This window comes from Apostichopus japonicus, chromosome 20, assembly GCF_037975245.1.
Source record: "Apostichopus japonicus isolate 1M-3 chromosome 20, ASM3797524v1, whole genome shotgun sequence".
NCBI classification, from domain to species: Eukaryota; Metazoa; Echinodermata; class Holothuroidea; order Aspidochirotida; family Stichopodidae; genus Apostichopus; species Apostichopus japonicus.
Window position 1 is genome coordinate 6430166 of NC_092580.1, and position 24952 is coordinate 6455117.

Genomic DNA, 24952 nt, shown 5'->3' on the forward strand with positions numbered 1-24952 from the left:
CTCAACAGTCTGTTACAAGAAAGTTAAGATTGGGATTTAGGTAAAAAATCACAGATTGGTACATATGGCATCAAACAAAACATTGAATGACTTCTTTTTTCAAAAATGCCTTGCATTTTCCTCCAATCAAGGAACAAAATCTCCGAAAAAATCCACTAAATTGCCTCGGTTAGGAAAAGTAGAAAACAAATGATGTCATTTGTTTACCAAGTCGAAAATGTATGATATCGTCGCGGGAAACTGCTTACAGCTACTACATACAGTTGGTTTCCACGCACTAATACGCATACACAGCATGCATAGCTAGCTCACACATATTGCCAAATGGTGGTGGGTGGCATTGACCTAAATTTAATGATCATAGGCTTTCGGATTCAGATAGCGATAGCGAAGAAGGCTGAGAAATGGAGAACATGTTGACAATCGTGGGGAAGTTTTTCCCTACCTGTTCGAACCAGAAACAAGCGAAGAGAGGCCTGGATCGGACAGCAATATCAAAATTTCTCGTCTTGACGGAACACAATAGTAACGTTAGGCCTAGCGTACTATATAGGCTAGTTGTGTGACTAGTCAGGCCTAGATCGAATAGTGTTACCTAACTTTCTCCATGATAGAAATAACTTGGAAATAAATCTTGGTCTTATAGGTAGCTAGGCTAGCTGCGTGCAGTGTTACTGAGCTATCAGTGTTAGAGAAACATGAAACTTGCGCAAATCTCTGTACTGTTGTGCACCCATTTTCACATATTTTGTTGACTGTCCGTGACGTATTGTTTACGTCTTTGATCTTGGTTAGCACATTTTGCCTATGTTGTACGTGGTAGTAGTCCCCCCATGACGTCTATCATCTTACGGGATGAGCTTGGTATAATTAACTTAATTAAACAGCAAAGAAACAATCGTGGAACTCCAGTTTGGAGTAAAGGGTTTTGATATATAGCTTCTCAATCTGTCGAAGTTTGAAGGGAATCTGCTACGTGTCACTTGACCTTTAACCAGAAATAGCTGTCACAATATAAATGACCCGAACCACTACTTTGATGTACAATTACACTATGGCATGGTAAACACAGGTCAGTCTACTGTACGTGGCAATGCACACCACCACAAGGGGTCTTATACTCAATGTGATGCATACACACACCATAGTATAAGAAGTATCCACGATTCCCATCGGTAGATATCATGTAAAAGGCTTTTCAGAGTTTGACCTCACAATCAACAGGATTCTTGTACTCAATATGGCAAATCCATATGCCATGTGTGAAAAAGTATCCATGATTTCTTCCACGAGAAATCATGGTTTAAGGTTTTCAGGCCTCGACACTGAAATATTTTTTAAAGTACTTGCTATTTGGCACCCATGACTAAAAATCTACTAGCCAAAATGCAAAATTTACTCATCACTATGACTGCTGTTCAAATCTCCATAGTACAGATCTACAACATCAATACTTTCTATGAACAAATGTTAGGCACTTAGGCAGATACATAGTGCTACGTAGTTGCACATTGGAAAACTATGTTTCTGTGCAGTGAAATTTAAACTTTCTTCCACCGAAAGTAAGTGATGAACAAAGAAAAACAATGTCGCAGAATCATAAATAAGCAGCTAGGCTTACTGTAGTGTCTCAATCAAATAAAATAAAACATCTACAAAAAAAACCCTACGAAGATACCTTGGCTTCTGTTTCATTAGGGCTCCTCTATATACTATACAGTAGCTAGGTGTGCGAGAGTCCTAAGCCTATACAGTACCTCACTGCAACTTTGAACCGCTACTCGATTAGCGCAATTCGTTATTAACAGCGCAATTGGTTATTAAAAATATAAAATTTTGTACCTGATTCATATTTAAAGTTACATATCTGTCATGATCCTCCGAGATTGAACAACTTTGATACAAGGGTAAAATTTTATTCATGATTCAAGAAACAAGCTAACTTAAAATATTATGGTATACTAACATCTACAATGTAATATTGATGTAAATAACTCCTCAGGGTTTGATCAATGTAATATTGATGTAAATAACTCCTCAGGGTTTGATCAATGTAATATTGATGTAAATAACTCCTCAGGGTTTGATCTCGCAATCCGCAAGCTCTGGGTTTAATTTTTAGCATAAATGCAGATCACACCCTGCTATTTGAACCCTACGATAGACAAGGATTGAGGGATGACCAGACCCTGCACTCTGTGTTAAATGTTAAAATGTAGACACAACTTGGAGTTGAACTTTTACTAACTTTGTTGTTTGTTAGGTGAGTTATTTGACACAATAGTTGTAGTCATTAATAACAGCACATCACACACTTTATGGTGTTGCATGTTTTCTGCCAGTAGACAAACTGCAAACTTCAGTTCATGATCACGGTGGTGCAGCTAGGCCTGATGCCAAATACGGTGCCTGATAATGATGTGCACAGGGTACAAATGTAAATGCAGAGAGGTTCATAATCAGTTAACCTTGTCTAGCGAAGGGAATATCCATATTGAAGATGGATGTCCTGGCTTCAATTCATAGATGCAAAGTTAGCTATGCTATTTTACTGTGATGCTTAAAGAAATGCTAAAAAAGCTACAAAACATTTCCCTCCCCTTCTTCTTGCATGTGATTGATATTAACCTGCACTTTTATTTGTCCCTTAAATCAAATCGCAACTATTATTACTCACTGAATTAGGGGGGGGGGGGGGAGATGTCCACACTGGGTACCAGTCAGGGTGTTGCCATGTGACACCTCCCCAAAAAAATTGTAAATAAATAAAATAAATAATTATTTATGGAGATACTAGTGGCAGCCAGCTCTAATGGATTAGGTGGAAACTCTCCCTATTTACGTAAAGTATTGTGCTGATATATGTCAATCTAAATTGTATACTAAAAATAAATATTTTGAACAAACAAAAGGAAAAATTAAAAAACATGAACTAAAGAGTGAGAATTCCTAAAGAAATCGTCAATTCAAAGCTTTGCCAAAGATTGCACCATTTTGCATCTACGCCATCTTACATAAACAAAAATTTGTGACATTTGCTTATATTTGAATGTATTTTAGATCCTCCTACAAGCAGGAACTCGCGAAGAAGCCTCATAATACTTATCAAAGCTGCAAGCTGACCGATGTCAGTCTCTTACATTCATTTTTTTCTTCCTTCTTCATTCATTCATTCTTTCATTCATTCATTTTAGCACAAAGTTTTTCTGTGGACCTGGACCCCAACTAGAGGACCTTCACTGGCTTCAGCAGAACTTACCCACTGATGCCCACCCCTTTGTACTCACACTTCGTTTATCAACACTTCCTGTCAGTATCTCCTTTTTCCGGCAAAACATGACACAACACTACACCATGTATAATGCTCTGACCATGCCCTGTCTCACCCCATCCTCCCTCTCCCTCCTTCCCCGTCCCTCTCGCCCAATCCCAAACCATTGTCATGATCCATGTCATCTTGTGTCTACATGTATTTTTTTGGCACGAAACATCTGCTTTAATCCAGTATTTATTTCCTTTAATAATCTTTATCACAGTAGACTGCAAAACACAGGCTTTGTTTTCAAACTTTCACGTACAGAATGACTTCCTCTACTGATTACTTTTACACATACTGATTAACTTAAACGAAAATTTCTTAATCAATGTTGCAAGATCATGTGGTAATGTAGAGTATGTGTGTTTATATTTTCTTTCATATTCATGAGAGTTCTTGTCTAAAAGACAAGCACTTAAAGCTGGGATCCTGGAAAAAGTATTGTTTTGGGGATTGTTTTCTCTATTTATTACCATGGTAATGAGGAAATGTCTGCACTTTAAAGCTGGCTCAGTGTCTCCAATTTTGCTGGCGTCTACTTGGGTATCAATGTCGCAAATTCACTTTCAATTGAAGGCGTGAGAAAAACTAGCATTGCCATTAAACTCTTGTTTGCAATTGTAATCTGTAGATTAAATCACATAAACCAGCAAGAGGAAGTATAAAATATGTCTGTAGTACATAATGGCCGGTGATGGATCTTCCATGTGTACTTGACCTCTGTCAAAGTTGGAAACTGTTAGGTCATTGCTCTTTCAGATCTCTTGACGAATTCATTGGGACTTTATTTGTTAATTTGTTTCAATGTTTATCAGATAGAAATTAAATAAATTTTTGTTCACATCAGATTTCAAGCAGTTTTCCATGTGAATATGGACACCTGATCAGGATTTGCTTTTTGAAATTAATGAGTAATTTATGTGATACTGGCTAAACATTACCTTCAACAATTATGTTGATTTCATTTTAAAAGCTGGTAAACATTTCATATGTTGATTTAATTTGGCATCAATGTTGACGTCTGAATTCAAGACTATATTGAACCAATTTTAGTTATCCAGTGTGGAAAAACAGGTAAACATCACATATGTACAAATATTTTCAGCTTCTTGCCAAGACAACACTCCATGTTCCTCCAATTAGGTTAATTCCAGCAAAAGTCACTTTGGCATTGAAACTGGCTATCAGGTTGTGGTTTTGCCTTGAGTAATTTGCAGTAATCTCATATCTAAGTTTTTACAATCAACTTCTTCAATCTGAATATCCCATTTACCACAATATTACATGCCAATGTACTTTTAAGATAATGATAAAGAACTTGGAAGGGATGTAGCCTTGGGATTGTTGAACCCCAGCTCACCATTAAGGGGGGGGGGTTGGGAGATGGGGGCCCCGTAGCATTTTCCATCAAAACAAAGGAAAAGACAAAAACTTAAGATTTCAAATGGTGTAATCTGAGGCATATTTTGAGGTTGAAAAGAAAGAGGGGGATGGTTCACCACTTTCCCTTACCATGGATCGATCCACTCCTGATTCCCAGGGTTTTATAAAAGTGTTAACTATATGTATTCTTCACACAACACTGAAAAGTTGTTTCATATTTGGTGATAAACTGAAATCTTATTGTGTATAAATTTGGAACAATTGATGTAAATTGGTGATAAAATTCAAGCATTGCACTTTAAAGGTTAGTTTATTTCATCAACCATCTTCAATACGTGCAAATTCAATTTTATAGGTCATGTTTTTTTTTTCAATTTGCTTAAAATAACCTGTTCATGAACTCACAAGACAAAAGTGCTAATGTAAAGAAAATCAGTGAACTAAAGCTGTGATGCCACAAAAATAACATTGGCCTATGTATCTAAAGTTCAGACATTGAAATGTGTTGTTTCCTGCTAAGGGTTTCAAGGGTCATTGAGGTAATATAAACACAGAACATAAAATGTTAATTTACATATGAGAGGAAGTTCTTATTATTTCAGAAATGAAATGTTTACGTCAACTTTAAAGATTGTGAGCTAAAAGGATTTTTATCTGAGATATTTAAGTTAATAATTTTTGGTCTTATAGGATTTTTCCTATTATTTATTGGGGCAGCATAGTTTTGAATGAAAATTAACCAATGCAGACACAAAACTTTGTTGATTGAACATTTTCAATCCCACATATAAATAAATACCTCACTAATTGGAACATCAAATATTAATAAAATGTCATGATTGAAAACTTACACATCTGAGATGAAATGCTTGGGATTTATCCATATGTTTATGACAGCTCCAACAAAAAAAAAACAACAAAAAATGGGAAAGTAATTATATTTATGGAAGAGAGAGAGAGAGAACAAAATTAAGCAGAGGTTCATACTTAACTTAGCTGTAATGGCTTTAATTTACAAACAAACACACCACATCTGGCCAATACTTAATAAACATTGATATTAAAGTAATTCCGTTTCTGTTATATAAAACTTTATATAAAGTGCCAGGGCACAGAAGAAGGGGGAAACTACAAAGATTTATGATGGAATCTCATATTCCTTCTATATATTTATTCATTTGATTTATTGATCGGTCAGATTTGGACTGGTTTAATAATTTGTTATTCTATACATGCACTGCGTGCCTTACTAATTAACCTGAGATGATGAGTTTTTTTTTTAATTATCTCAGTTTTTGAGACCTTTTCTTTCTTTGTCTCTAGAGTTTTTAGCCAAGTGGCACTCCTTGCAAATATGGCTGCAGTTTGAAATATATCTCTGGGGATTATTATTTTTTAGCTGGAATTGTTAAAAACTTGGCAGTATTAGACATAGGCATATGGAAACGTTTGCTCTATAAACGGCCCGTTTTCGGAGAATTAAATGCTGTTGTATACGCACAGGAAGTGTAGGTTTTCACTCTCCGAAATTGCTGTGAGAGCACTGCACACTGTGCTGTGTTCAGATTAGCCCTGTAAAGGAGGACTTCACAAATTTCTTACGATGCTTTTGACTTGCTGGTGAAAAGTACGAGCCTTAATATTGACCAATCAAGTCGAACTTTATATCACTAGAAAGAAGGGTCAACAAACTTTTCTTTGGCAGCGGAAAGAAATTTGGTTACACAATCACACTCCCAGCAAGCACAATGTAAGCATTGAGTGATGGACATTTTGAAGACGTTCACTGCTTTTCGAAGTGGTTTTTACTTTTTCAGATTGAAAAGTACAGGCTTTAGTTCACACACATTATTAATAACGACACATTATTGTAAAGAGGACACAATATTATGAAAAGAGTTTGCGCTTTTTTTGTGCTTATTTTGTAGCCATATTTGCTGCATAACAGGGTGTTTTGTGCTGAGTTCCACGAGGATTCCATATGTTATGAACTGTCTATGGGGAAGGGGGTAAGGATGGGAAGGATAGATAGGGGTGCAGTAGGTTGGATGAAACTAATAAATAAAATAAGCAATTGATCATTAAGATGTAATGTAATGTAAATATATTCTTAAAAGGTGCATTACATGTTAAAACATCTCAACGCGTGCTCACAACATAAAAATAGTGAATTACAAACAATACAACCATCAAATTTCCAGTAAAAAGTTCGCAAAATAAACTCTATGATAAAAGATTAAGAATGCTTTAAATATGATAATAATAATCTATAAAACAATCCTGATTAAAAATATTCTTCAAAAACCATTAAAATCGTCCGTTAAAACAAGTAAGTGTGGTAAGATTGGTGCAGAAATCCAAGGACTGACCAATATTGGCTAGTCTGTTTAACCTTTTTTTAAATACTTAACTCAGTAGCAACCAGTTTCTATTAATGTATTTCATTTCACTTTATATTTTCCATAAAATTAATGTTTATATCAATTCCTCTTTCCCCATTCAACAATGAGCTGATCCAAGCAAGAGAAACATATTCAGCTTCCTCTGGTTTCATCATAGAGACCCAAATTTAACTTGTCAATTCAGGACTAATAAATTATTTATTCTTCATAGCTTTGACATGAAAATGATTTGTTAAAAGAGAAATCTTTCCAAGGATTACCTTTTCTCACTTTCAATCACTGTTTATGACCAGACTTGGGAGATTAAAGAGAAGGATTCTTCTTATCAGTTAAAATCAGACTTCCCAATTCAGTTTGCACAATGAACTGTTCTTATGATAACCTAATTCACAGTGTGGGTTGCAACAGAATTGTTCCTCCCATTTAATAGTGGCTATCAATTTCTTTGCAATTATGTTTAGAGAGATATTTTTCAGAACATGTTACAATGATTCTAACTTGTTGATATAAAGTCAATAGACAATACATCGGTAAATCAGGAGATGTTTTAGATCTGTCCTCAAGTAAGTGTAGCCCCCCAACCAAAAAATTTGGGCAATATGATGAGAATTTTTTGGGCACCTACTGAAAGGGGAAAAAAATGCAATGTGTTTTTCAATGGTTAAACTGATATTATTATGATCATTATTATTGTAACGTCTTCCCAAATAATTATAACCAATATGGAAGGGTAATAACACGGCAAATGATTGTATGTTATTGGCATACAATGTTATAACCGATGCATGCCTATATGATATGCACATTAACCTGATGAACATGCACAGAGCGTGCAAAAAAAATGGTTATATATTTTTTTCGGGCAAGTCGTTACAGCCCCCCCCCCCCCACCCCAAATCAAATTGGGCTCCTATGCCTATGAGTGAGAGTATTCATATTGGAGAGTTAAAACATTCCAGAAGTCCCTAACTAGTTCTTCTTCAAAATATGTTGTTCGGATATTTGTTATTTGAGAGATTTTTTGAATCACAGCCTTACACATCCCTGTGTATTGTAACAAGGCCAAGCTTAGAGAGATCTTTTGTATTCATAGGCTTACAGAAGTGTGTACACATTCCTGTAAGCATATCGAGGCCAAGCCTAGAGTGAGATCTGATCAGTCTGACCAATGTGTATGACCAAAGTCTGACCACAATATAGAAATCTGAACTCATTATGGAAGGGGCTTACTATTGACATAAAATAAAAAGTTTTGTTTTCTTGCTTTTTCTAAATTACCAATTGTATCAGATGTTCTTGGCTAATGCCTGGTCAATTTCATGTCTGATTTCTTGTTTTTATGTTTTCTAGAAACTTAATGAAAATCTCTTTAACTATATTAGAACAGTTGGTTAATTAAATTTCATATTTAGTTGAAATTGTTTTGATTTGCTAAAATCATCCCAAGATCAACCACAGGATCATAATGTAATTTAGCATAAACCTCAAAGGTTGGTGAAAAAAGCATATTTCAATTTTTAGGGACACAAAGTGGTATGTACCAAATAATTGGTCAATAACTTGTTACTTACCAAGTGGTAAAAACTACATAGGTCTCTTAGTAAGATTAATTATATAAATGTGTTAGAATAGTAAAGAAGGTTGACAAGTATTTTCCTACTATAGGTATAGTAATCGTAACTCAAATTTGAAAACATAAAAGTGCTTCAAATGAACAGCTTCATCAACCACCATCGTTAGTGAATTTAAATTAGTACATCTGCTGATCTCGTTAGCATTCATCTCCTTCTGATCCAATTAAAATCACATTTCATCTACTGAGATTGAGATGCAGGTTGCACGATCCATTGAGCATGACTTGCATTTCACTTTCACAGTTGTCATGCGTGACATGCTAATGAGCTGTAACAAAATGTTGAAGAGACAAACTTTCAAGTTGGAGGTTGAGCTCACGCTATCTATGAAAACAGAAGACAAAATGAAAGAAAAACAATTTAGCCCAAGGACCTGAATCCATAATTATTGAATATGAAGATTGTACCAACAAGACATGTTTATAATTACCTGTCTTGTTTGTTGTTCTCTCACCTTGTTATGTTACCTTGTAACTTATTTATATTTTATTGTGCATGGTTAATCAGAAAGTGGGTGTTTATTACTTTAACCTACAAGGTGCATTTTACTTGAAAAGAAACAAGAAGCAGGTGTTCACAGCCATAATTAATTAGCCATTACTTCATTACTTTAATGAAGTTCTATGACACTCATAAATATACTGTTAGAATTAGTAAGGAGTGACTTTGTTACCATGGAAATGTGTTATGATAATCTGTCAACAGTTTACCAGGGTGTGTACAAACAGATTTATATTGCACAGACTGGTTGTGTTAGGTATCATAGAAATCTACTTTAGACCAAAATGCTTTAAAGAGTTACCGGCCCGTTGCGAATATCAAATTTATTGGTAAATTTATTGAAAAGGCTGCTTCATATCAAGTAATTGACCACGTTAGTACTAACAACCTTGATGAAATATTCCAAAGTGCGTATAAGAGTCACCAGAGTACGGAGACTGCCCTCTTTCAGGTGAGGAGTAACATTTTACATTCTCTTAATAGATATAAGGCAGTGCTCCTGGTCTTGGTTGATATGTCTGCAGCCTTTGATACCATCTCACACTCCATTCTAATAAGTAGGCTGGAGTGTGGATTTGGTATCACTGGCCCTGCTATTACTTGGTTTAGATCCTATCTTCAAAGACCATTGTATGAGAGTTTCCATTAATGATGTTTTGTCTGAGCAACATATCATAGATTATTCTGTGCCACAAGGTTCCATTGTGGGACCATTGGGGTTCATAATGTACACCCATCCCATTGGTGATATCATCAGGCAGTATAATGTTCAATTTCATCTATATGCTGATGACACACAACTTTTTTGTGAGTTTGATCCCAAAGTTGCTGGTGACAGTGAACATGCTCTTTGCAAACTTTCTGGCTGTATTTCCGAAATAAACATTTGGATGTCTCGAAACATGTTGCAACTAAATCAAGACAAAACTGAATTTATGGTCATTGCCTCTCTATACATATAAGGATCCCTGCCCACTATTCAGTTAAAGCTCCCAGCTATCTGATTGAGTTTCTTTCTTTGTATAATGCTCCTCTAAGTAATGTTGATGGTTTGAGACGTAGACTCCGCTCCTCATCTGATACCACCAGACTAATGATTCCACGCTCAAAGCGTAAAACTGGTGATAAATCTTTTCAAGTTATTGGTCCCCTTCTCTGGAACCAGCTGCCTGTGGGTATTCGTGTGGCGGTTTCTGTCTCGGTCTTCAAAGGTCTCATGAAAACAGATTTATTTACTGCGCAGTAATGTTTGTATTTTTTGCTTGTGTTTAGGATTGGTATTTGCTTTTATTGTATAGTTTTATATTTGTTTCTGTAAAGCACTGATCTTTTGTAGAGCGCTCTATCAAAAACATAGTAATAATAATAATAATAATATAGTGTACTTGATAAAAGCAGGCATGAGACTCTTCCGCGGAAACGCGGATTTCCGATTTTTTTTTTTTCATTTTCGCGTTTTTTTCTCGTAATTCGCGTTTTTTATTATTTTTTTTATTTTATTTTTTTATTTAATTTTTTTAAATTTTATTTATTTATTTTTTTGCCGAACATGCTGGACTGTGAAGGGAAGGAACACCGAATTTGACCAGTGGTGGCATCAAGTAGCACAAAAGCCTTTTTTTGGTTCAAAAAAGCTAATGGATAAATTATACAAGCAGAAATTCCACACTTTTTTGGCGAGTTACATGATGTGATAGATTCTATCTAGAGTCCACCATTTTGCATTTAAGCCCTCCTTACCTGACAAAAAAATTCTAAAGGGGAGGGAGACACTCCCTCCCCTTAAAACCCCTCCCCCAGGACGGCGATCGATAAATTTCAGATTTTTTTTTCCCCAGCTCAGTCTCATCCCTGTAAAAGTGTAAGTGCATTACATGTGACAAATGATGTAAGTATTAATTAATATGAGCATCTTAGCCATATATAATTGTAAGATATGACCCATTGCAAGATATGACCCAATTCCCATGGACCCATTGCAATATAGGGTTCATGGAAGTAAATAACAAGTTTGTATTAAATACCAGATGATGCTTCTGGTAGCACTATGTTGGAAATTTATAATAAAAATAGCTACTATTGCTGGATAACATCCTCGTCAGAGGTATCAAGTTGATAAAATCCGCTCAAAGTCTTTGTGGACACAGAAAAAATCCAATACGATTCTGGGTTTTCAGACACAAGAACATGAATACACTGAATGTTGTTTCACTGTTATATCTCAATGTCCCAACAATATGTGAAACGTAGGACCAAGCTACATTTCCATCGCTTTGAGGAATTATACTGCTAGTTGGTTGCCTTAAATTGCAGATTTACAAAGTAAAATAACAGGTTCAAAAGTGCATTGGCCCTGTGTGAGAATAATCTGTGATAAATGTTTTCCTCAACTACACATATTCCTGTTCCACAAATTTGGATCATCCGTCAGTTGCTCATTCAGGCAGGTCAACAGGCAAGCAAGCACGAAGGGGAAATGTTTTTCAAGTCAGGGATGATCCGTAAAAGCAACACAAATTATCACAGTTGGAGAGATACAATAAATGTGTCTGCACCATCCATCCATCCATCTATAGATATATAGATATACTCATGACAGTTTTGAGCATAACTTTGTACTTTAATCTTATCTACTGCCCTCAGTTAAGAGCCCTGCACAAACTTTAAAAATTGAGGGCGCCAAAGTGGTTTTCTGCAAATGCAGATTTGTATCAAAATTACTTCTCTAGCTGATACTTTTGTACCTGCAAAATATAAATAGGATTATACAAAGTCAGGTTCGGACAGGGATTGGGCAGGAGATAGATCGTGTTCTTTTCCTTAAAGAAATTGTCAATTTACAAACTGGTGAGAAAAAATGGTATAGTTTAATTGAGAAGATTAAACTGTGAGTTGTGTGAAGTTAGTGTAGTTCATGTATGAATATGTATATATGTGTGACATGCTTGCATGCATGCATGTGTGCAAACAAACATACATACATATGTATAACTTTCACATGTTGCACAGCATTTGCTGTCTAACTTATTATCAAAGAACAGAAGCCAGCAAATGGCTACCTCTTTAATATTATAATATGGGAAGGGGGGGGGGGCAGGAAGGGAGTATATTGGGTTTGGTACCTAAATGGTGTAAATATATAACATAGGAAACACCAAGCAAGCTGTTTAGTGTCTTAGCTGAAAGGGAATTCAGAACATATATGTTTTGGTTAAAAAGAGCTTGGCTGTTACCGGAGGGTTTGGAATTTTGGAGAAATAATAGGGGTTCAAAATTGGCTGGCAAAGGATCTTCCATCATAACTGAAGGATTCTTATCCTGAATAGAATTGTCTGTAATACTTGCATATAGAAGTAAATTTCTTCTTTTTTTTGTTGCTTTTGTTTGCTTTCCTTCAGAAATCACATCACCTTTGTGCTCAACCTTCTGTTCCCTCACTTGAGCTTTAATCCTTGAGTAAAGCTTCATTGATATTAACCCCTCTACACCCTATATTCCACTCCCCTTGTATCATGTCAGTTTTGAAGGAACATGCTCTACAAAGTATTCATTCCTAACATTTCTTCAACCATAACTTTAGAAAAGACAGCAACACACCTCCCTTACTATAGATTTGAGCATAATTTGACCTTCTTTGGGACAAATACTGCTGGGCAGGATGGAATGTCTAGACATTGTTGGACCATGGATTATCAAGATTGAAAATGGCCTGAGGCCTTAAGTTATGTTAATTGGTTCAGTCAAGAGTGTCCTGGAATGGATGATTTCATTCCAGGTCTTCAATCTGAATCATGCTTGTCAACAACCTTTAAGATCCAGATGTTACTGCAAGCTGAAAGTACATGCATCAAGAATGGTTCCTTGTGAACATGGACTGCTGAAATATACTTATCAATCAGGGCAGAAATTAGTTACCATATAGGTCTTCATTGTGTCCGGGGTCTGTTAGAGATTCATATGTGTTATTTACCATATAGTGACATACTGGAAGTTCAAAGGTCAACAGGTATTAAGTAGTAATTGTAAATTAAAAGTTCTATTATATTTTCACAGACATTCTGAAGCATTAAAATAGACAATTGTCTCAGTGATGATAAATGCATTTACAATGGCATTAAAAGTGTGTTGAAATTTGATCATGGGTGACCATTATCTGAATTTCTAGTATATTTAATAGGGATACTGATAACTTTTAAGTAGAGCTTTCACAGGTACATTCGTTGTGGTATCATGTACTGTAGTCATTCATATGCAGTAAACAGCTTAAAACAGCCAACTTGTGTTTTTTTAATGCCAGATTTTTATCAAACCCACCCAGTACTAGGAATTTTGTCAGCCAGACAATCTTTTCATATAACGTTAATAACATGCAAACGAGAATATTGCAAATTGTGATATTCATGATTTGAAATAAAAAAAATAAAAAAATAAAATACACTGGTTAGCTAATGTACTGCATTCCTATATATAGTAAAATTCACCCAAAAAATATAAATTAAAATACTGTGAATAAATTAGTTAGTTGAATTTTTGTTAAACCCAATCAGGAGAATTTTGCCATGCATGGAGGCATATAGAGGGAGTTTTCCAGGGAAGCTTTCTATTGGAGTTACACTTTTGTTTAGAGGAGGATATCACCCTTAATAACGACTGAACTGCTTTATTTTCCCAAGGACAAACAACACACAATATTTAGCAATATTTAGATTGCTATAATGTGAGGCCAATTCTGATTACCCAATGTTTGCTCACAACATAGGTGTAAAATGAAGACTGTTGGTTACCTTCTCTTTTCCAAACCTTTCCAAAAGATGATTTATTCTAAGGAAAACCCTCTTGAGTTAATAAGCCTGGGAGCTACTTGATGTCACTGACAATAGTTGAATTGATCATTCTGTCTGAGGAGAGCACACTTGATAAGACACACACCCTTTGAAGAAAATCCCTTTAATCTTTTCACTTACAGAGTGAAGATTATCATGATACCGATACCAATAAGACCAGGTCGCTTATTTGAAACTGGAGAAAAGTGGACACATCAGCCCCCAGAGTATTGATTGAAAAGTGTATTGATTGAAAAGTGTATTGATTGAAAAGTGTATTGATTGAAAAGTGTATTGATTGAAAAGTTTGCTATCTATTGTGTAATCTGGGAAAGAATTCCATGTAAAAGTCATCAGTATATTGTCACCAAATTGAAGCTAGAACTTTTCTAGCATTCTTACAAGTGGTAGTTGAGGGAGGAGTGGGGGGGGGGGGAGATAGCCATCTAACAATTTAAATAAATTTTACCTGGGAAACTTATCGTACCCTCGTTAAATTTTCAATTAGTACCTATGTGATCATTTTCAAGATGACTGGTGTGATATCATAGATCCACATTGAAAAAATATGTTTGGTGTTTCATTATTTTGGTTATATTGGCTTCTGTTACAGGTTGTAAAGCTTATTTAACTTTTGGGCAGGGGTGGGCAACCTACGGCCCGCGGGCAACATGCGGCGCGCCAGTGATTTTTTTGCGGCCTGTGAGATGTCTCAAGAAAAAGAAAAAAATCAATCTATTTTACATCATCACAAAAAAAACGAGCTAGCTGCTTAGAGTTTATCGGCACTAATAATGCTGTCAGGTAGGCCTATTATAGCCATTAATTATCAACTGTACTGTATTGACATTATGTTTTTGTGAATACAGATTAAGTACACACACCTATTGCTTGAAGGTTTGAAATCAACAGCAGGTCGTTGGTTAGGTCCGGCCCAGTCACTTTTCACTCCTTATATCTGGCCCATTCATCCAAAAAGGTTGCCCACCCCTGCATTCGGGTAATACTTCCATGATAATATTAATGAACATTCCTATATTCATATTCTAATTTATGCACTATTAAAGCAGCAAACTGATCTTAAACATTAAGAAGAAACACAAAACATCACACTTGCTTGCTTCAAGATTGCTTTTGGCACAAATGTTTGAACTTCTCAAAACAGCATGTAGTTGAAGTGAACGAAACTTTCACCAGGATGCTTATATTCATCTTTCAGATTTCAGAAATGACTTTACATCTGAACTATCCTTGTAATCAATGCATGTTCATCACGTAACATAACTGATAAAATCCACATAACTTCGTTGCTTCCACTTTTCCCCCTGAGCTAGCACCCCTGTGAACTGTCTAGCCCACTAATGAATCCCTTAGATTAGGTAAGATAGTGCAACTACCACCGTGTGTGTGTTCAGCTGGAGACTTTCTCATGTTGCTTTCTACATACCCCATGTGGACGCAGATTGTGGTTTAATTATGTCAAATCAGTCTCCTACATTCACCTCAACTCACAAAATATATTAACTGCTAGTTTTCAATATCATGAAACTGGAAAACACACAATCTGCCACATTGGATGTTTAAAAGAATAGGCAAAGCAAATTTCAAATTCATATCACATTTGTTGTTTATTCATGTTTTCTATTCTATAATCATTGAATCACATTGTTGGGAAAAATATATGTATATTAAACATCAAAATATTGTTACAACTGCAGTGCAGAGTTGATTAACCTTAAAGACTAAAGTAATTAATTTTGAGAGGAAGTTCTGTTGATAATTAGTAAGAGCTATGGCTCCTGTAGGCTATTGCTGCAATATGAAACCCTGGAGAAAGATTGTTGACCTTGCATCCAGGAGATAATTAAGAGGAGTACCATGGTGTTGATGAGTATGGGTTTCTGTGCATGTATAACAGAGAGCATTTGACCATTATCTTGCCCTTCTCCTTACCCTAGATTCACCTTTATAATCCTACCTCTCAGCTAATAGCATAGACAGGAAGTGAACAGTTAAGATTCTCACAGATATAGGGTACTATTAAAATGTGAGAGCGATTTCATGTTGGAGTTACAGTGCAGTGGGAATACATAGTGATGTGGTAGTCTGATTGATGGGTAGGTTCAAAATTGCTCTAAGAATTATGTAAAGGTATAATTTAACTCTAAAGTTTATTATGGTGTAGATACCCAGGATAAACCTCAACGTACATTGCACATTGTGAGTTTCATTTGTGCTTACCAGCATGTATTTGCCAATTCTCAAGTGATCTGTACTCATCCTAATCCATCCATTGCATCTTTCTCACCCACTGCCTCCAACCCCTCCCCCCTCCACATCCCCCCCCCCCCCTCCTTTGCTGCTTCAGCTTTGCTCGATCTTTATCCAATCCTCTCTTTAATGTTTGGAGATTATGCAGTACCATTTAGGATATAGTGATAAGTATTAACTTTGACAAAAGCTTTTTCAATAGATCTATATAGATAACCAGTATATGGAACATAGCAGCCCTGGTAATTTGTTGAAAAATCATGTTCACTTGCTGCTTAACTATGTGAGAAGTCTTTGCCTTACTAAAGCCAGGATTTCTCAGCCCTCCCTCAACAAATTAAGATTTAATATTCGTAATATGAAAATCCTATCAATTTCAGCATTATTGAAAAATATCTGTGCGGAATAAGTAAGACTGTGTAGCAATTGCTTGAAAAGAAGAATATTTAGAGCAACTTGTTATGTCTGGATTATAGAATTCATCATAATTGGTTTATGAGATACTTATACCTATCCTAGATTAGAGGAAAAATTAAGGTGTAAATTAAATTAAGTAATATACCATGTTCCTTTAAGGAACAAAAAAACAAACTATTTAACCATGACTGTCTTCCGTTTTACACTGAACGACCGGCTGAACTTGAAATTACACAGATGTTAAATAAAAATCTCATTCCTCCTCCCGTAATTGCTTTGTACAGAGTATGAATCACCAAAACCTGCAAACTCGATGTATTGACCCACAGCAAACTTCATTTTGAAACAGTGAATGCATGCTCAATTTGAGAGCAATCGTATGTTCTATTATGTCAGTCATTAAGATATAAGAAAGGAAAATAACCCTATGCATTCCAGTGATTAACCTCAAACCAAATATTGTTACTTTAACTCAAATATAATGTGAGGTAACCATCACCTGTATATTGTGATATTCTCATCAAGAAATACATCTCTTCTAGCCCCTTCTTCATCTCCTCTAGCACTGCTCTTCATCTTCTCTAGCCCCTTCTTCATCTCCTCTAGCACTGCTCTTCATCTTCTCTAGCCTCCTCCTCTTCTCCAGTGCCACTCCTCATCTCCTCTAGCCACTATTCTTCTTCTTCATCAAAGACATCATCATCTAGCCACATGTCTCTGAGTTCCAACAACTCCTCTAACATCTCTCTTGGTTCCACCTGTGTTGTTTTCAGGTGAGCCTTGACCATATTCAGACACTTAACCTTCTTCCTCCTGGTGTCCATCATCTTGCAGTCTTTGATCGTGGTTATGGCAGCTGCGGCAGCAGGATCAGCCCTCCTGGCCCATGCCGCTTCCCTGGCTGAAAAACATTCCTCGTACTTTGGGGTCAGCTTCCAGTCACAGCGCTCATCAGTGGCTGGGTGGCAGAAGCTGTACAAAGTCTCACAGTCTTCAGCTCTATATTCAGCAGATGCTACTGGGTTAAAGAAGCAGTCGTATGGTGTCCAGAGTCCTGACATTTGGTCAGGGTAGACTAACTCATTGTCATTCTGGGATTTCTTCAGGGATGTCTTAACACCATATACCTGTTGCCAATGGAAAGTGATGTTACATACAAACATATTAGGCAATTAGAAAAATCATGCATGTCTTACAGTCAATCAATATATGCTTTCTGCATAACAGATCGATTCTTCCACCTCAGTCCCCCATCCCTTATTCCACAAATGCATGTGGCCAGTAACAGAACTATATGGGCCAAGAGAATACAACATTAAGTGAAGCCAACTTCAACTTAGGAGTTATTGTTATTAAATGTTTTTCTATACTTGGCACATGGGCTACACGTATGAAACATTGTGAAGACTTATACCACGCTTATCCAGATACCATGCAAATCCTGTGAAATTATGGCTATGTATTAAATATTAGTTTAAGAATGTATTTTAAGAAAGTTTAGCCAGTTGCAGGGCACTGTATTGCATTCCTATATTGAATATGCAATACATGGATAATATAATGTACTGTCACCTGCTTCACTGTTTACATAAGAATGGATTTCATTTGTGACAACTTAATATTTGTTGAGTGGTACAGCAATTTCCCAGAACAAAAGATGAAGAGTATTTCCCTTTTCTTCATATAATCTTTTTACAGATGGTTAAGTCCTTATACACGCTCAGTTAGTTACTTGGCTTACCTTACACATGTTACAATGGTTAAGATATTCCTTATTCTGAAGATATTCCTTCTGTGATTCAGAAACTTCAGCCCATGGTTGCACCCAGTTACAATAAGTAATCACTAAGTTGCCCTCGATGAAAAGACCTGTAGTAATAATAAATGTATAGCCTATAACTGCTTGTATGAATTTCAATGTAATTGTCATATGCTGTACACTATATAACCATACATGAACCACCACACTCCTCCCACTTCTACAACCCCCTTTCCAACTGAAGAAAATTGGTGATACTGTCCAAAAGTTTGGCGCGTACAATTGTTTTTTCTTGTACCATCGCCATCTAACATTGGCTACATCATATATATGACCTGCTATCAAAGCTAATTGACAGATTAAAAAAAAAATCCCTGAAACTGGACACACAAGTAATAAAAAAGGAAGAATCTTTAACTTTTTCCATTGTAAAATATTTCAATAAAATAAGAGTTAACATAAAAGGGATAGCATAGGTGATTTGGCTGACCTACAACTTCACAATTGACCTCAATCAATAAACATATAGTCAATAAAATTGTTTAAGTTCTAATTTGTGAAATGTAGAGAGCAGTTACTGTTAATTTTTATAGGAACTTAAAACTGACCTGTAAATAAGTAGGTCTCGTCTTTCAGTAAATTTGACCTTCCACAGAGACGTCCATCATAAGGAGTGTAAATAGCAATGTTTTCATTACCCACACCTATGTATGACAAGCCTTTGAATACCTTGTCATCAAACAGTTCAACTTCATAGACAAAAACATCCATCTGATCTTCTGCTGACAGAACAGTTCCGACGAAAGCTGATAGAAAATTGAGTAGAATAACACCATGATAACATTTTATAGTCAGAGTCTACCAAATAGACATATATAATTGTCAATTCAGGATCCCAAACAATCGATTATATTGAGGCATCGATAAACAAACATAAACATGAAAAGATCAATAGCGCCAACAACATTTAAACCAAAGCAACACAGAAAATAACCTATAGGTAAAAGAATTGTAATTTTGAATTTTTTGCTGGAGACTAATATGATTAATTCTGTGAAATTATTTAAAAAGTTGGTTGCATATTTTTAATATTGAGAAAGTTTGTCTACATCTTGTAGTAGGCTGTCTCCATGGCAATAGCAAAGGTTAATGGCCATTCAGTGTCATAAATTGGCTCATTTCTGTCATAATTATTTAAAGCTATCCCTCAGAGTTTCACCTGCAAATCTAGTAATATCTTTTGACAGTTGATGCGGCCTAGTGAAATAAAACTCATACTGGATGATAAGGACTGTCATGTATGTGTGGAAACTGTCAATTCAACCAGATTATATAATCAAGCTTTATTTATTATGCCCTAGGCTTCATCCAGCCTTTCTTTATCATTAAATAATAATCCATTTATACATACTAATGTTTATCACCCTTCCTTCACCAGACCACAGGCGCCTGACTTGGTGATAAACTTTGATCATAAACTCTGATGAACTAAAAGACTAGAAATATTGTGAAGAATACACTTTGTTACATGATACCCCCTCCCCACCAAAAGAAAGAAAGTTGGGGAAAGAAAGAAGAAAAAAACATGTAACATACAGGTGAATGCCTTTAGTAACCTTTTAAAAATCATTTATAGTTGTACATTTGATCTTTGACCCAGTGATATGCAATCAGGTACCATTCATTAATGCCAGCATATAGTGTTGGAAAGTCACCATCTGTCAGCCGTCCTCTGTAAGAACCTCTTAATGACACCCATGTATTATAAGACAGTTGCATATGCAGTGGGGTGGGGGGGGGGGGGTTGGGGGAATTAGAATTCATTGGAATCCAGTCAATAAATAACAGTTCTGATATTTGAGTAAGTACATGTCTGTTGCTCTTTAATGGACTACACCTGTATGAAGTATTATGTTGAAGTGTAAATAGACTGAGCATTGAGTAAAACAAAACTTGATAAATAAAGTGAGGTGGCAGGTTGACTGGTTTTAGTTTATTCAACCTTTATTACATAAACCAAAGTTACTATTAACACCCACACTACAAACTATCAACCTGTTGATATATTTTTATGCTTTGTTCATATCAGTCTAACTAATGAAACAAGGTCATAAACTTATACAATACAGCAAAGTTATTAAAGAACTGGTTAAAAAGGACTGACTGCAATAAAGCTGCCATTGATGTTTACAAGTACTTCTGCCAAAGAAATTTACTGGTCAATTTTCTCTATGACAAGGATTGATTTGATGGATTGTTTTGTTGATCTATTGCATGCAGTGTATGCACTCATCATTACAGTTTAAAGCAAGCTGACATCTGCTCAGGACAGCCACAACAGAAGTGGTTGGATATAAAATCATGCTATACATAAAGAGGTTTTGCCATGCTATAGTATTGCAATCAAAGTTAATTTGTTTTAAGAATGCACACCAATCTACCTATTCCACCGAGTTCTATCCCTTCCTACCTTCTGATTGTCTATGATATAAGTGGTATAGAAGGGGCGGGAGGGGGAGGGGGCAGGTGAAACATTCTTAGGAACTAAAAACATAATGAAAAATGGTTCCTCTAGTATCCTTTCTCTTCCATTTCCCATCTAACTATCTCCAACCCTTTGTCCCTCCATACAAAAGGTAATAACTCTGTCCATACAAAGGTATTCATGTTTAGTGTTAAAAGTCAAGCAGAAAATATAAAGATATTCAGGGGACTTCATTAGAAGTTACTATTATGTTGCTGAGTAGGAGCCAGCCATACTTTATGTTCAGTCTGGGAGCTGATCAGATATTGGAGATCTAGTTATATGTGTACTTAACTAACAATTCCATTTCCATCTATATGATTGTCTAAGGTTACAAGAAATTACACAATTTTTAGGCCTGAAATGTAGATGGTCTTTAACTTCTGTATTAATTGTACTACTTATTACATTGATCCCAGATTCAGTGATTGGTAATTGGTGCCCAAGGCGCCATAGCTCATTTCAATATATATACAATTTTTATCAGAGACCAAAATATGTGCCCTATCATGGAATTGGCACATATTTTTCTGGTTGCCATTGGCCCCCGGAGAATAAATATCGTCATCATGACGTAAAAGATGTGTGGGTGGAGATGAATTTAAACAATATGTATCAGCTAAACTTCTGTTGAACTCCCCTAACAATTTATCCTAGAGGCTATGTAGCCCTGATAGAGTTCACCTGCCAATGGTATTACTCATCACCACTCACCAAACAAAACTCTGGTTAATATTACAAGGGTACACTAATACTGGGCTTCATCCCAAATCATGGAGAACCTCCATTGTCATAATTCATTACTTCATAAATGTCTTAATTAACCACAAGATGTCTATCAGATTGGATTCCACCCCATTCACCTGTACACCCACTGGTTGTTAAGGGTGGAATCTAAATCTCCAGGATACTGCAATTGTGAGAGTAATAAAGTTGGTATCGTTATTAGTTGATTTTTCTTGAACGATGTCCAAACCACATTGAGTGGGTAGTAAGTCAATGAGATTAGCTGTGTCGGTATCTCTTCAAACTATATGGTATCATCTCTTCCACATTCCTGTATGTTTTTGTTATTTATGTTTTATTCTTTTCATAATTAGGGTTAAAGATATGGTACAAATATATATTTCCTTTAGATCATGCATGGTCTGTGGAAAGGAGGGAAGAACAATCACATTTGAACTACTACAACAACAATATTGAATAAGAAAAGTAAAGATGAAAGGGAGGAGAAGTAGATGAGGAAGGAGATTAAGATGGGGAGAGGGGGAGGGGGTGAAAGGATAATGTAAGATTAGGGGGTTGATATGAATTAGAGTAACACAGAAAAGGTGTCTGACAAATTTCATTCAGGTTAATGATTTAAATGTAGAGGCCATGTTGAGGAGGAGTATATGCTATAGATGGGAAAAGATCTTAGTATTATGAAAACTTTTGAAGAGCATGTAATTATTGTGACCAGCAAAAGTGGTCAGAGGATCATAAGGAGAGAAAACTCAGGAAAGCATATGAACTGGTAGGATGTTCTTAAATATAGTGTTAAAGGAATTGTCTGGTGGAAGATTTTGATGCATTGTCCTTGTAGTTATTATTTTTCTCTTTCTAACCATGTAAAAATTGTCCCCATTCGACATTTTCTTCTTGTAGAAATCTGGTTTTCAAATTCACCAGTTTCTCACCAAAAGTACCGTTTGTTCGAACGCTTCAATATGGTGTTTGACGTAGTGCTTGCAGATAGGCAAAACAGGCGACTTGAAGTTAGCACTCCCAATTCTGCAGCAAATTAACTCACGTGTAAGCACATTGAATTGCCTCATATATATAACGTACATACTCGCGAACGTATATACTACGATGCTCAGTTGGTGTACTTGTATAGCGTTACACATAGTACACTCACACTCAAACCACAGTTCATTAACTGTTCTTCGAACTCGCTGAAATAAAATTCACGGATCAAATTAACAGTAATAGGAAACTTATAAAGTATTCGTTAAACCGAAAGATGAAACTTGGCGGGATCGATGTCATCGCAGAACTGTCCGATTGTAAACGTTAGGGTAGCCTATACACGCGAACATTCTTCGCGCTGGAGCTGGATACCGCGATGTATAAACAACGAAGAGCCTGCTGTTAAAACTTATCTTGTGTTACACAAAGACCACGAAACCACTGATCTACTAAATATATTGCGGCTTAAGGAGTTTTTTAAATCATATCTAATTTATAAGAAATTTCACCGGAAATTATTGAAGAAATTGATCGAATCATTGTCAGAGCAGAATATAGCGCTGAAAAGCTTAGGCTTCGCAGAACTGTCCGATTGTCAACGTTTGAGTACAGCCTACATGCGAACATTTTTCGCGTTGGAGCCGGATAGCGCGATGTATAGCCTGAACAACTCAGAGTCTGCTGTTAAAATTTACCTTGTGTTACACAAAGACCACGGAACCACCGCTCAAGTACATGGTGGCTTAAGGAGTTTTTGAAAACATATCTAATTTTTAAGAAATTTCACCGGAAATTAAGGAAGAAATTTATCTGTATACACACGCTGTTTTTGTTGTGATTACCGTATAGGTACTGTGCGGAGGGTGGGTTATGATGCAATCTGCTATGGCAGAGCTGACGTCACGTATTGTACTGTTCAAATCATATTTGAAATGTCTATCCATAACGATTAAAAAATCGTTTCTCTGTCAAACGCAACATTAGCGTTCTCATACTTTGACAACATGTTTGGAAAATTATTTACTATTTTTTAAGGTAACTTCTTTGGGCCACCAGACAATCCTTTTAAGGGAGACTTTCTATAAAAACAGGCTATTTTGTGAGCCAAGTGTCAAAATTTACAAAATACTCTGCAATATTCCAAACAGGTGCAGGAACAGGAAGGTTAAGCTGGGAAAAGTGAGCAGTAGTGTGGTTGTTGTAGAATATTATAGGCTGGAAACCACCTATAGTAGCATACTGCAGTACATTTTGACACAAATTGAAGCAGTTCTCAAAACTAGTATTATTTGATCATTACTTCTGATTTGTCAGTAACTATGGATTTAATGGCCTACATTTCATGTCAGTTTATCAGTGAAGTTTCTTTGAATTCTGTCCATTTGTGAGTAATAAATCATCTTGACTAACATCTTATAACTATATACAATGTCAACATTTGGTACACCAGAACTAATTCACTGCAATTTTAACATGAATTATTGATATCTGGCATTTTTCAAAAATTGTCTGTACATCATTATTAGCCTAACATAATAATTTTTTTTTTTATCATTCTGTAACATACAGTAAATATCTATAAACTATTTGAAGGTGTGAATCAATGTTACTTACCAAAATCGACCCCACATAGCATTTGTTGTGGGTGGGTCAGGCTGCACTCACATTGTATTATGCAGTAGCCATAATCAAACTGAGACAGGATGATCATACTCCCTAGTAAATACAATACCCTCATTATCAATTCCCAATGGCACAGAATTTACTTTACAAATTTGATACTTTTGACACTGTTTTTTGTAATAAGGAGTTGACTTCCAACTGGTAATCTGGCTGTATAATGTTTATTTATACTAAACCAGCTAAATTTGAGTCAACTGTAAATTGTCCCCGCAGTCACACTTGAATTCTTTTCCTTAAACCACACTTTTTGAGGGCCAGTGATTAATAACAAAGACTATTTGTTGCCTCCAGCAGTTCTAAAAAAAATTGAATAGCTTATAGCTGTTTTTGAATTCCTTATCTTTACACTTTCTTTGCACCTTACACCCCCAATAGACATATCCGATGTATGATAGGCAGTGTTTTGCACATTCCTTCAGTTGCTATGATTGGTACAATGTAGAACATACCATTAAAAATACATATGTACTGTGTGTACCTAGCAATTCAATAGGTACAGTTTTTTTCG

The 24952-nt window shown here is 35.9% G+C and overlaps 3 protein-coding genes across 7 annotated transcripts in view; 2 read left to right on the forward strand and 1 right to left on the reverse strand.

The window, feature by feature from the left end:
* Positions 1–24952, forward strand: part of LOC139961180 (synapsin-like) — a 545708-nt gene that overhangs the window by 416549 nt on the left and 104207 nt on the right. The window lies entirely within an intron of this gene.
* Positions 1–24952, forward strand: part of LOC139961191 (uncharacterized) — a 234028-nt gene that overhangs the window by 162273 nt on the left and 46803 nt on the right. The gene's annotated exons all lie outside the window — the stretch shown is intronic.
* On the reverse strand, positions 15669–24873 carry LOC139961184 (metalloproteinase inhibitor 1-like). The gene is made up of 4 exons (XM_071960185.1): positions 24376–24873; positions 19115–19312; positions 18489–18616; positions 15669–17874 (listed from the first exon to the last, which is right to left on the reverse strand). The coding sequence occupies exons 1-4, from the start codon at positions 24497–24499 to the stop codon at positions 17419–17421; spliced, it is 906 nt and encodes a 301-aa protein (XP_071816286.1). The 5' UTR covers positions 24500–24873; the 3' UTR covers positions 15669–17418.

Coding starts and splice junctions, on each gene's coding strand:
- LOC139961184 (XM_071960185.1), bottom strand. CDS start 24,499: ATGAGGGTATTGTATTTACTAGGGAGTATGATCATCCTGTCTCAGTTT. Junction 18,617..19,114: donor CGAGACCTACTTATTTACAG/GTCAGTTTTAAG, acceptor TTATTACTACAG/GTCTTTTCATCGAGGGCAAC. Junction 17,875..18,488: donor ACCATTGTAACATGTGTAAG/GTAAGCCAAGTA, acceptor CATTGGCAACAG/GTATATGGTGTTAAGACATC.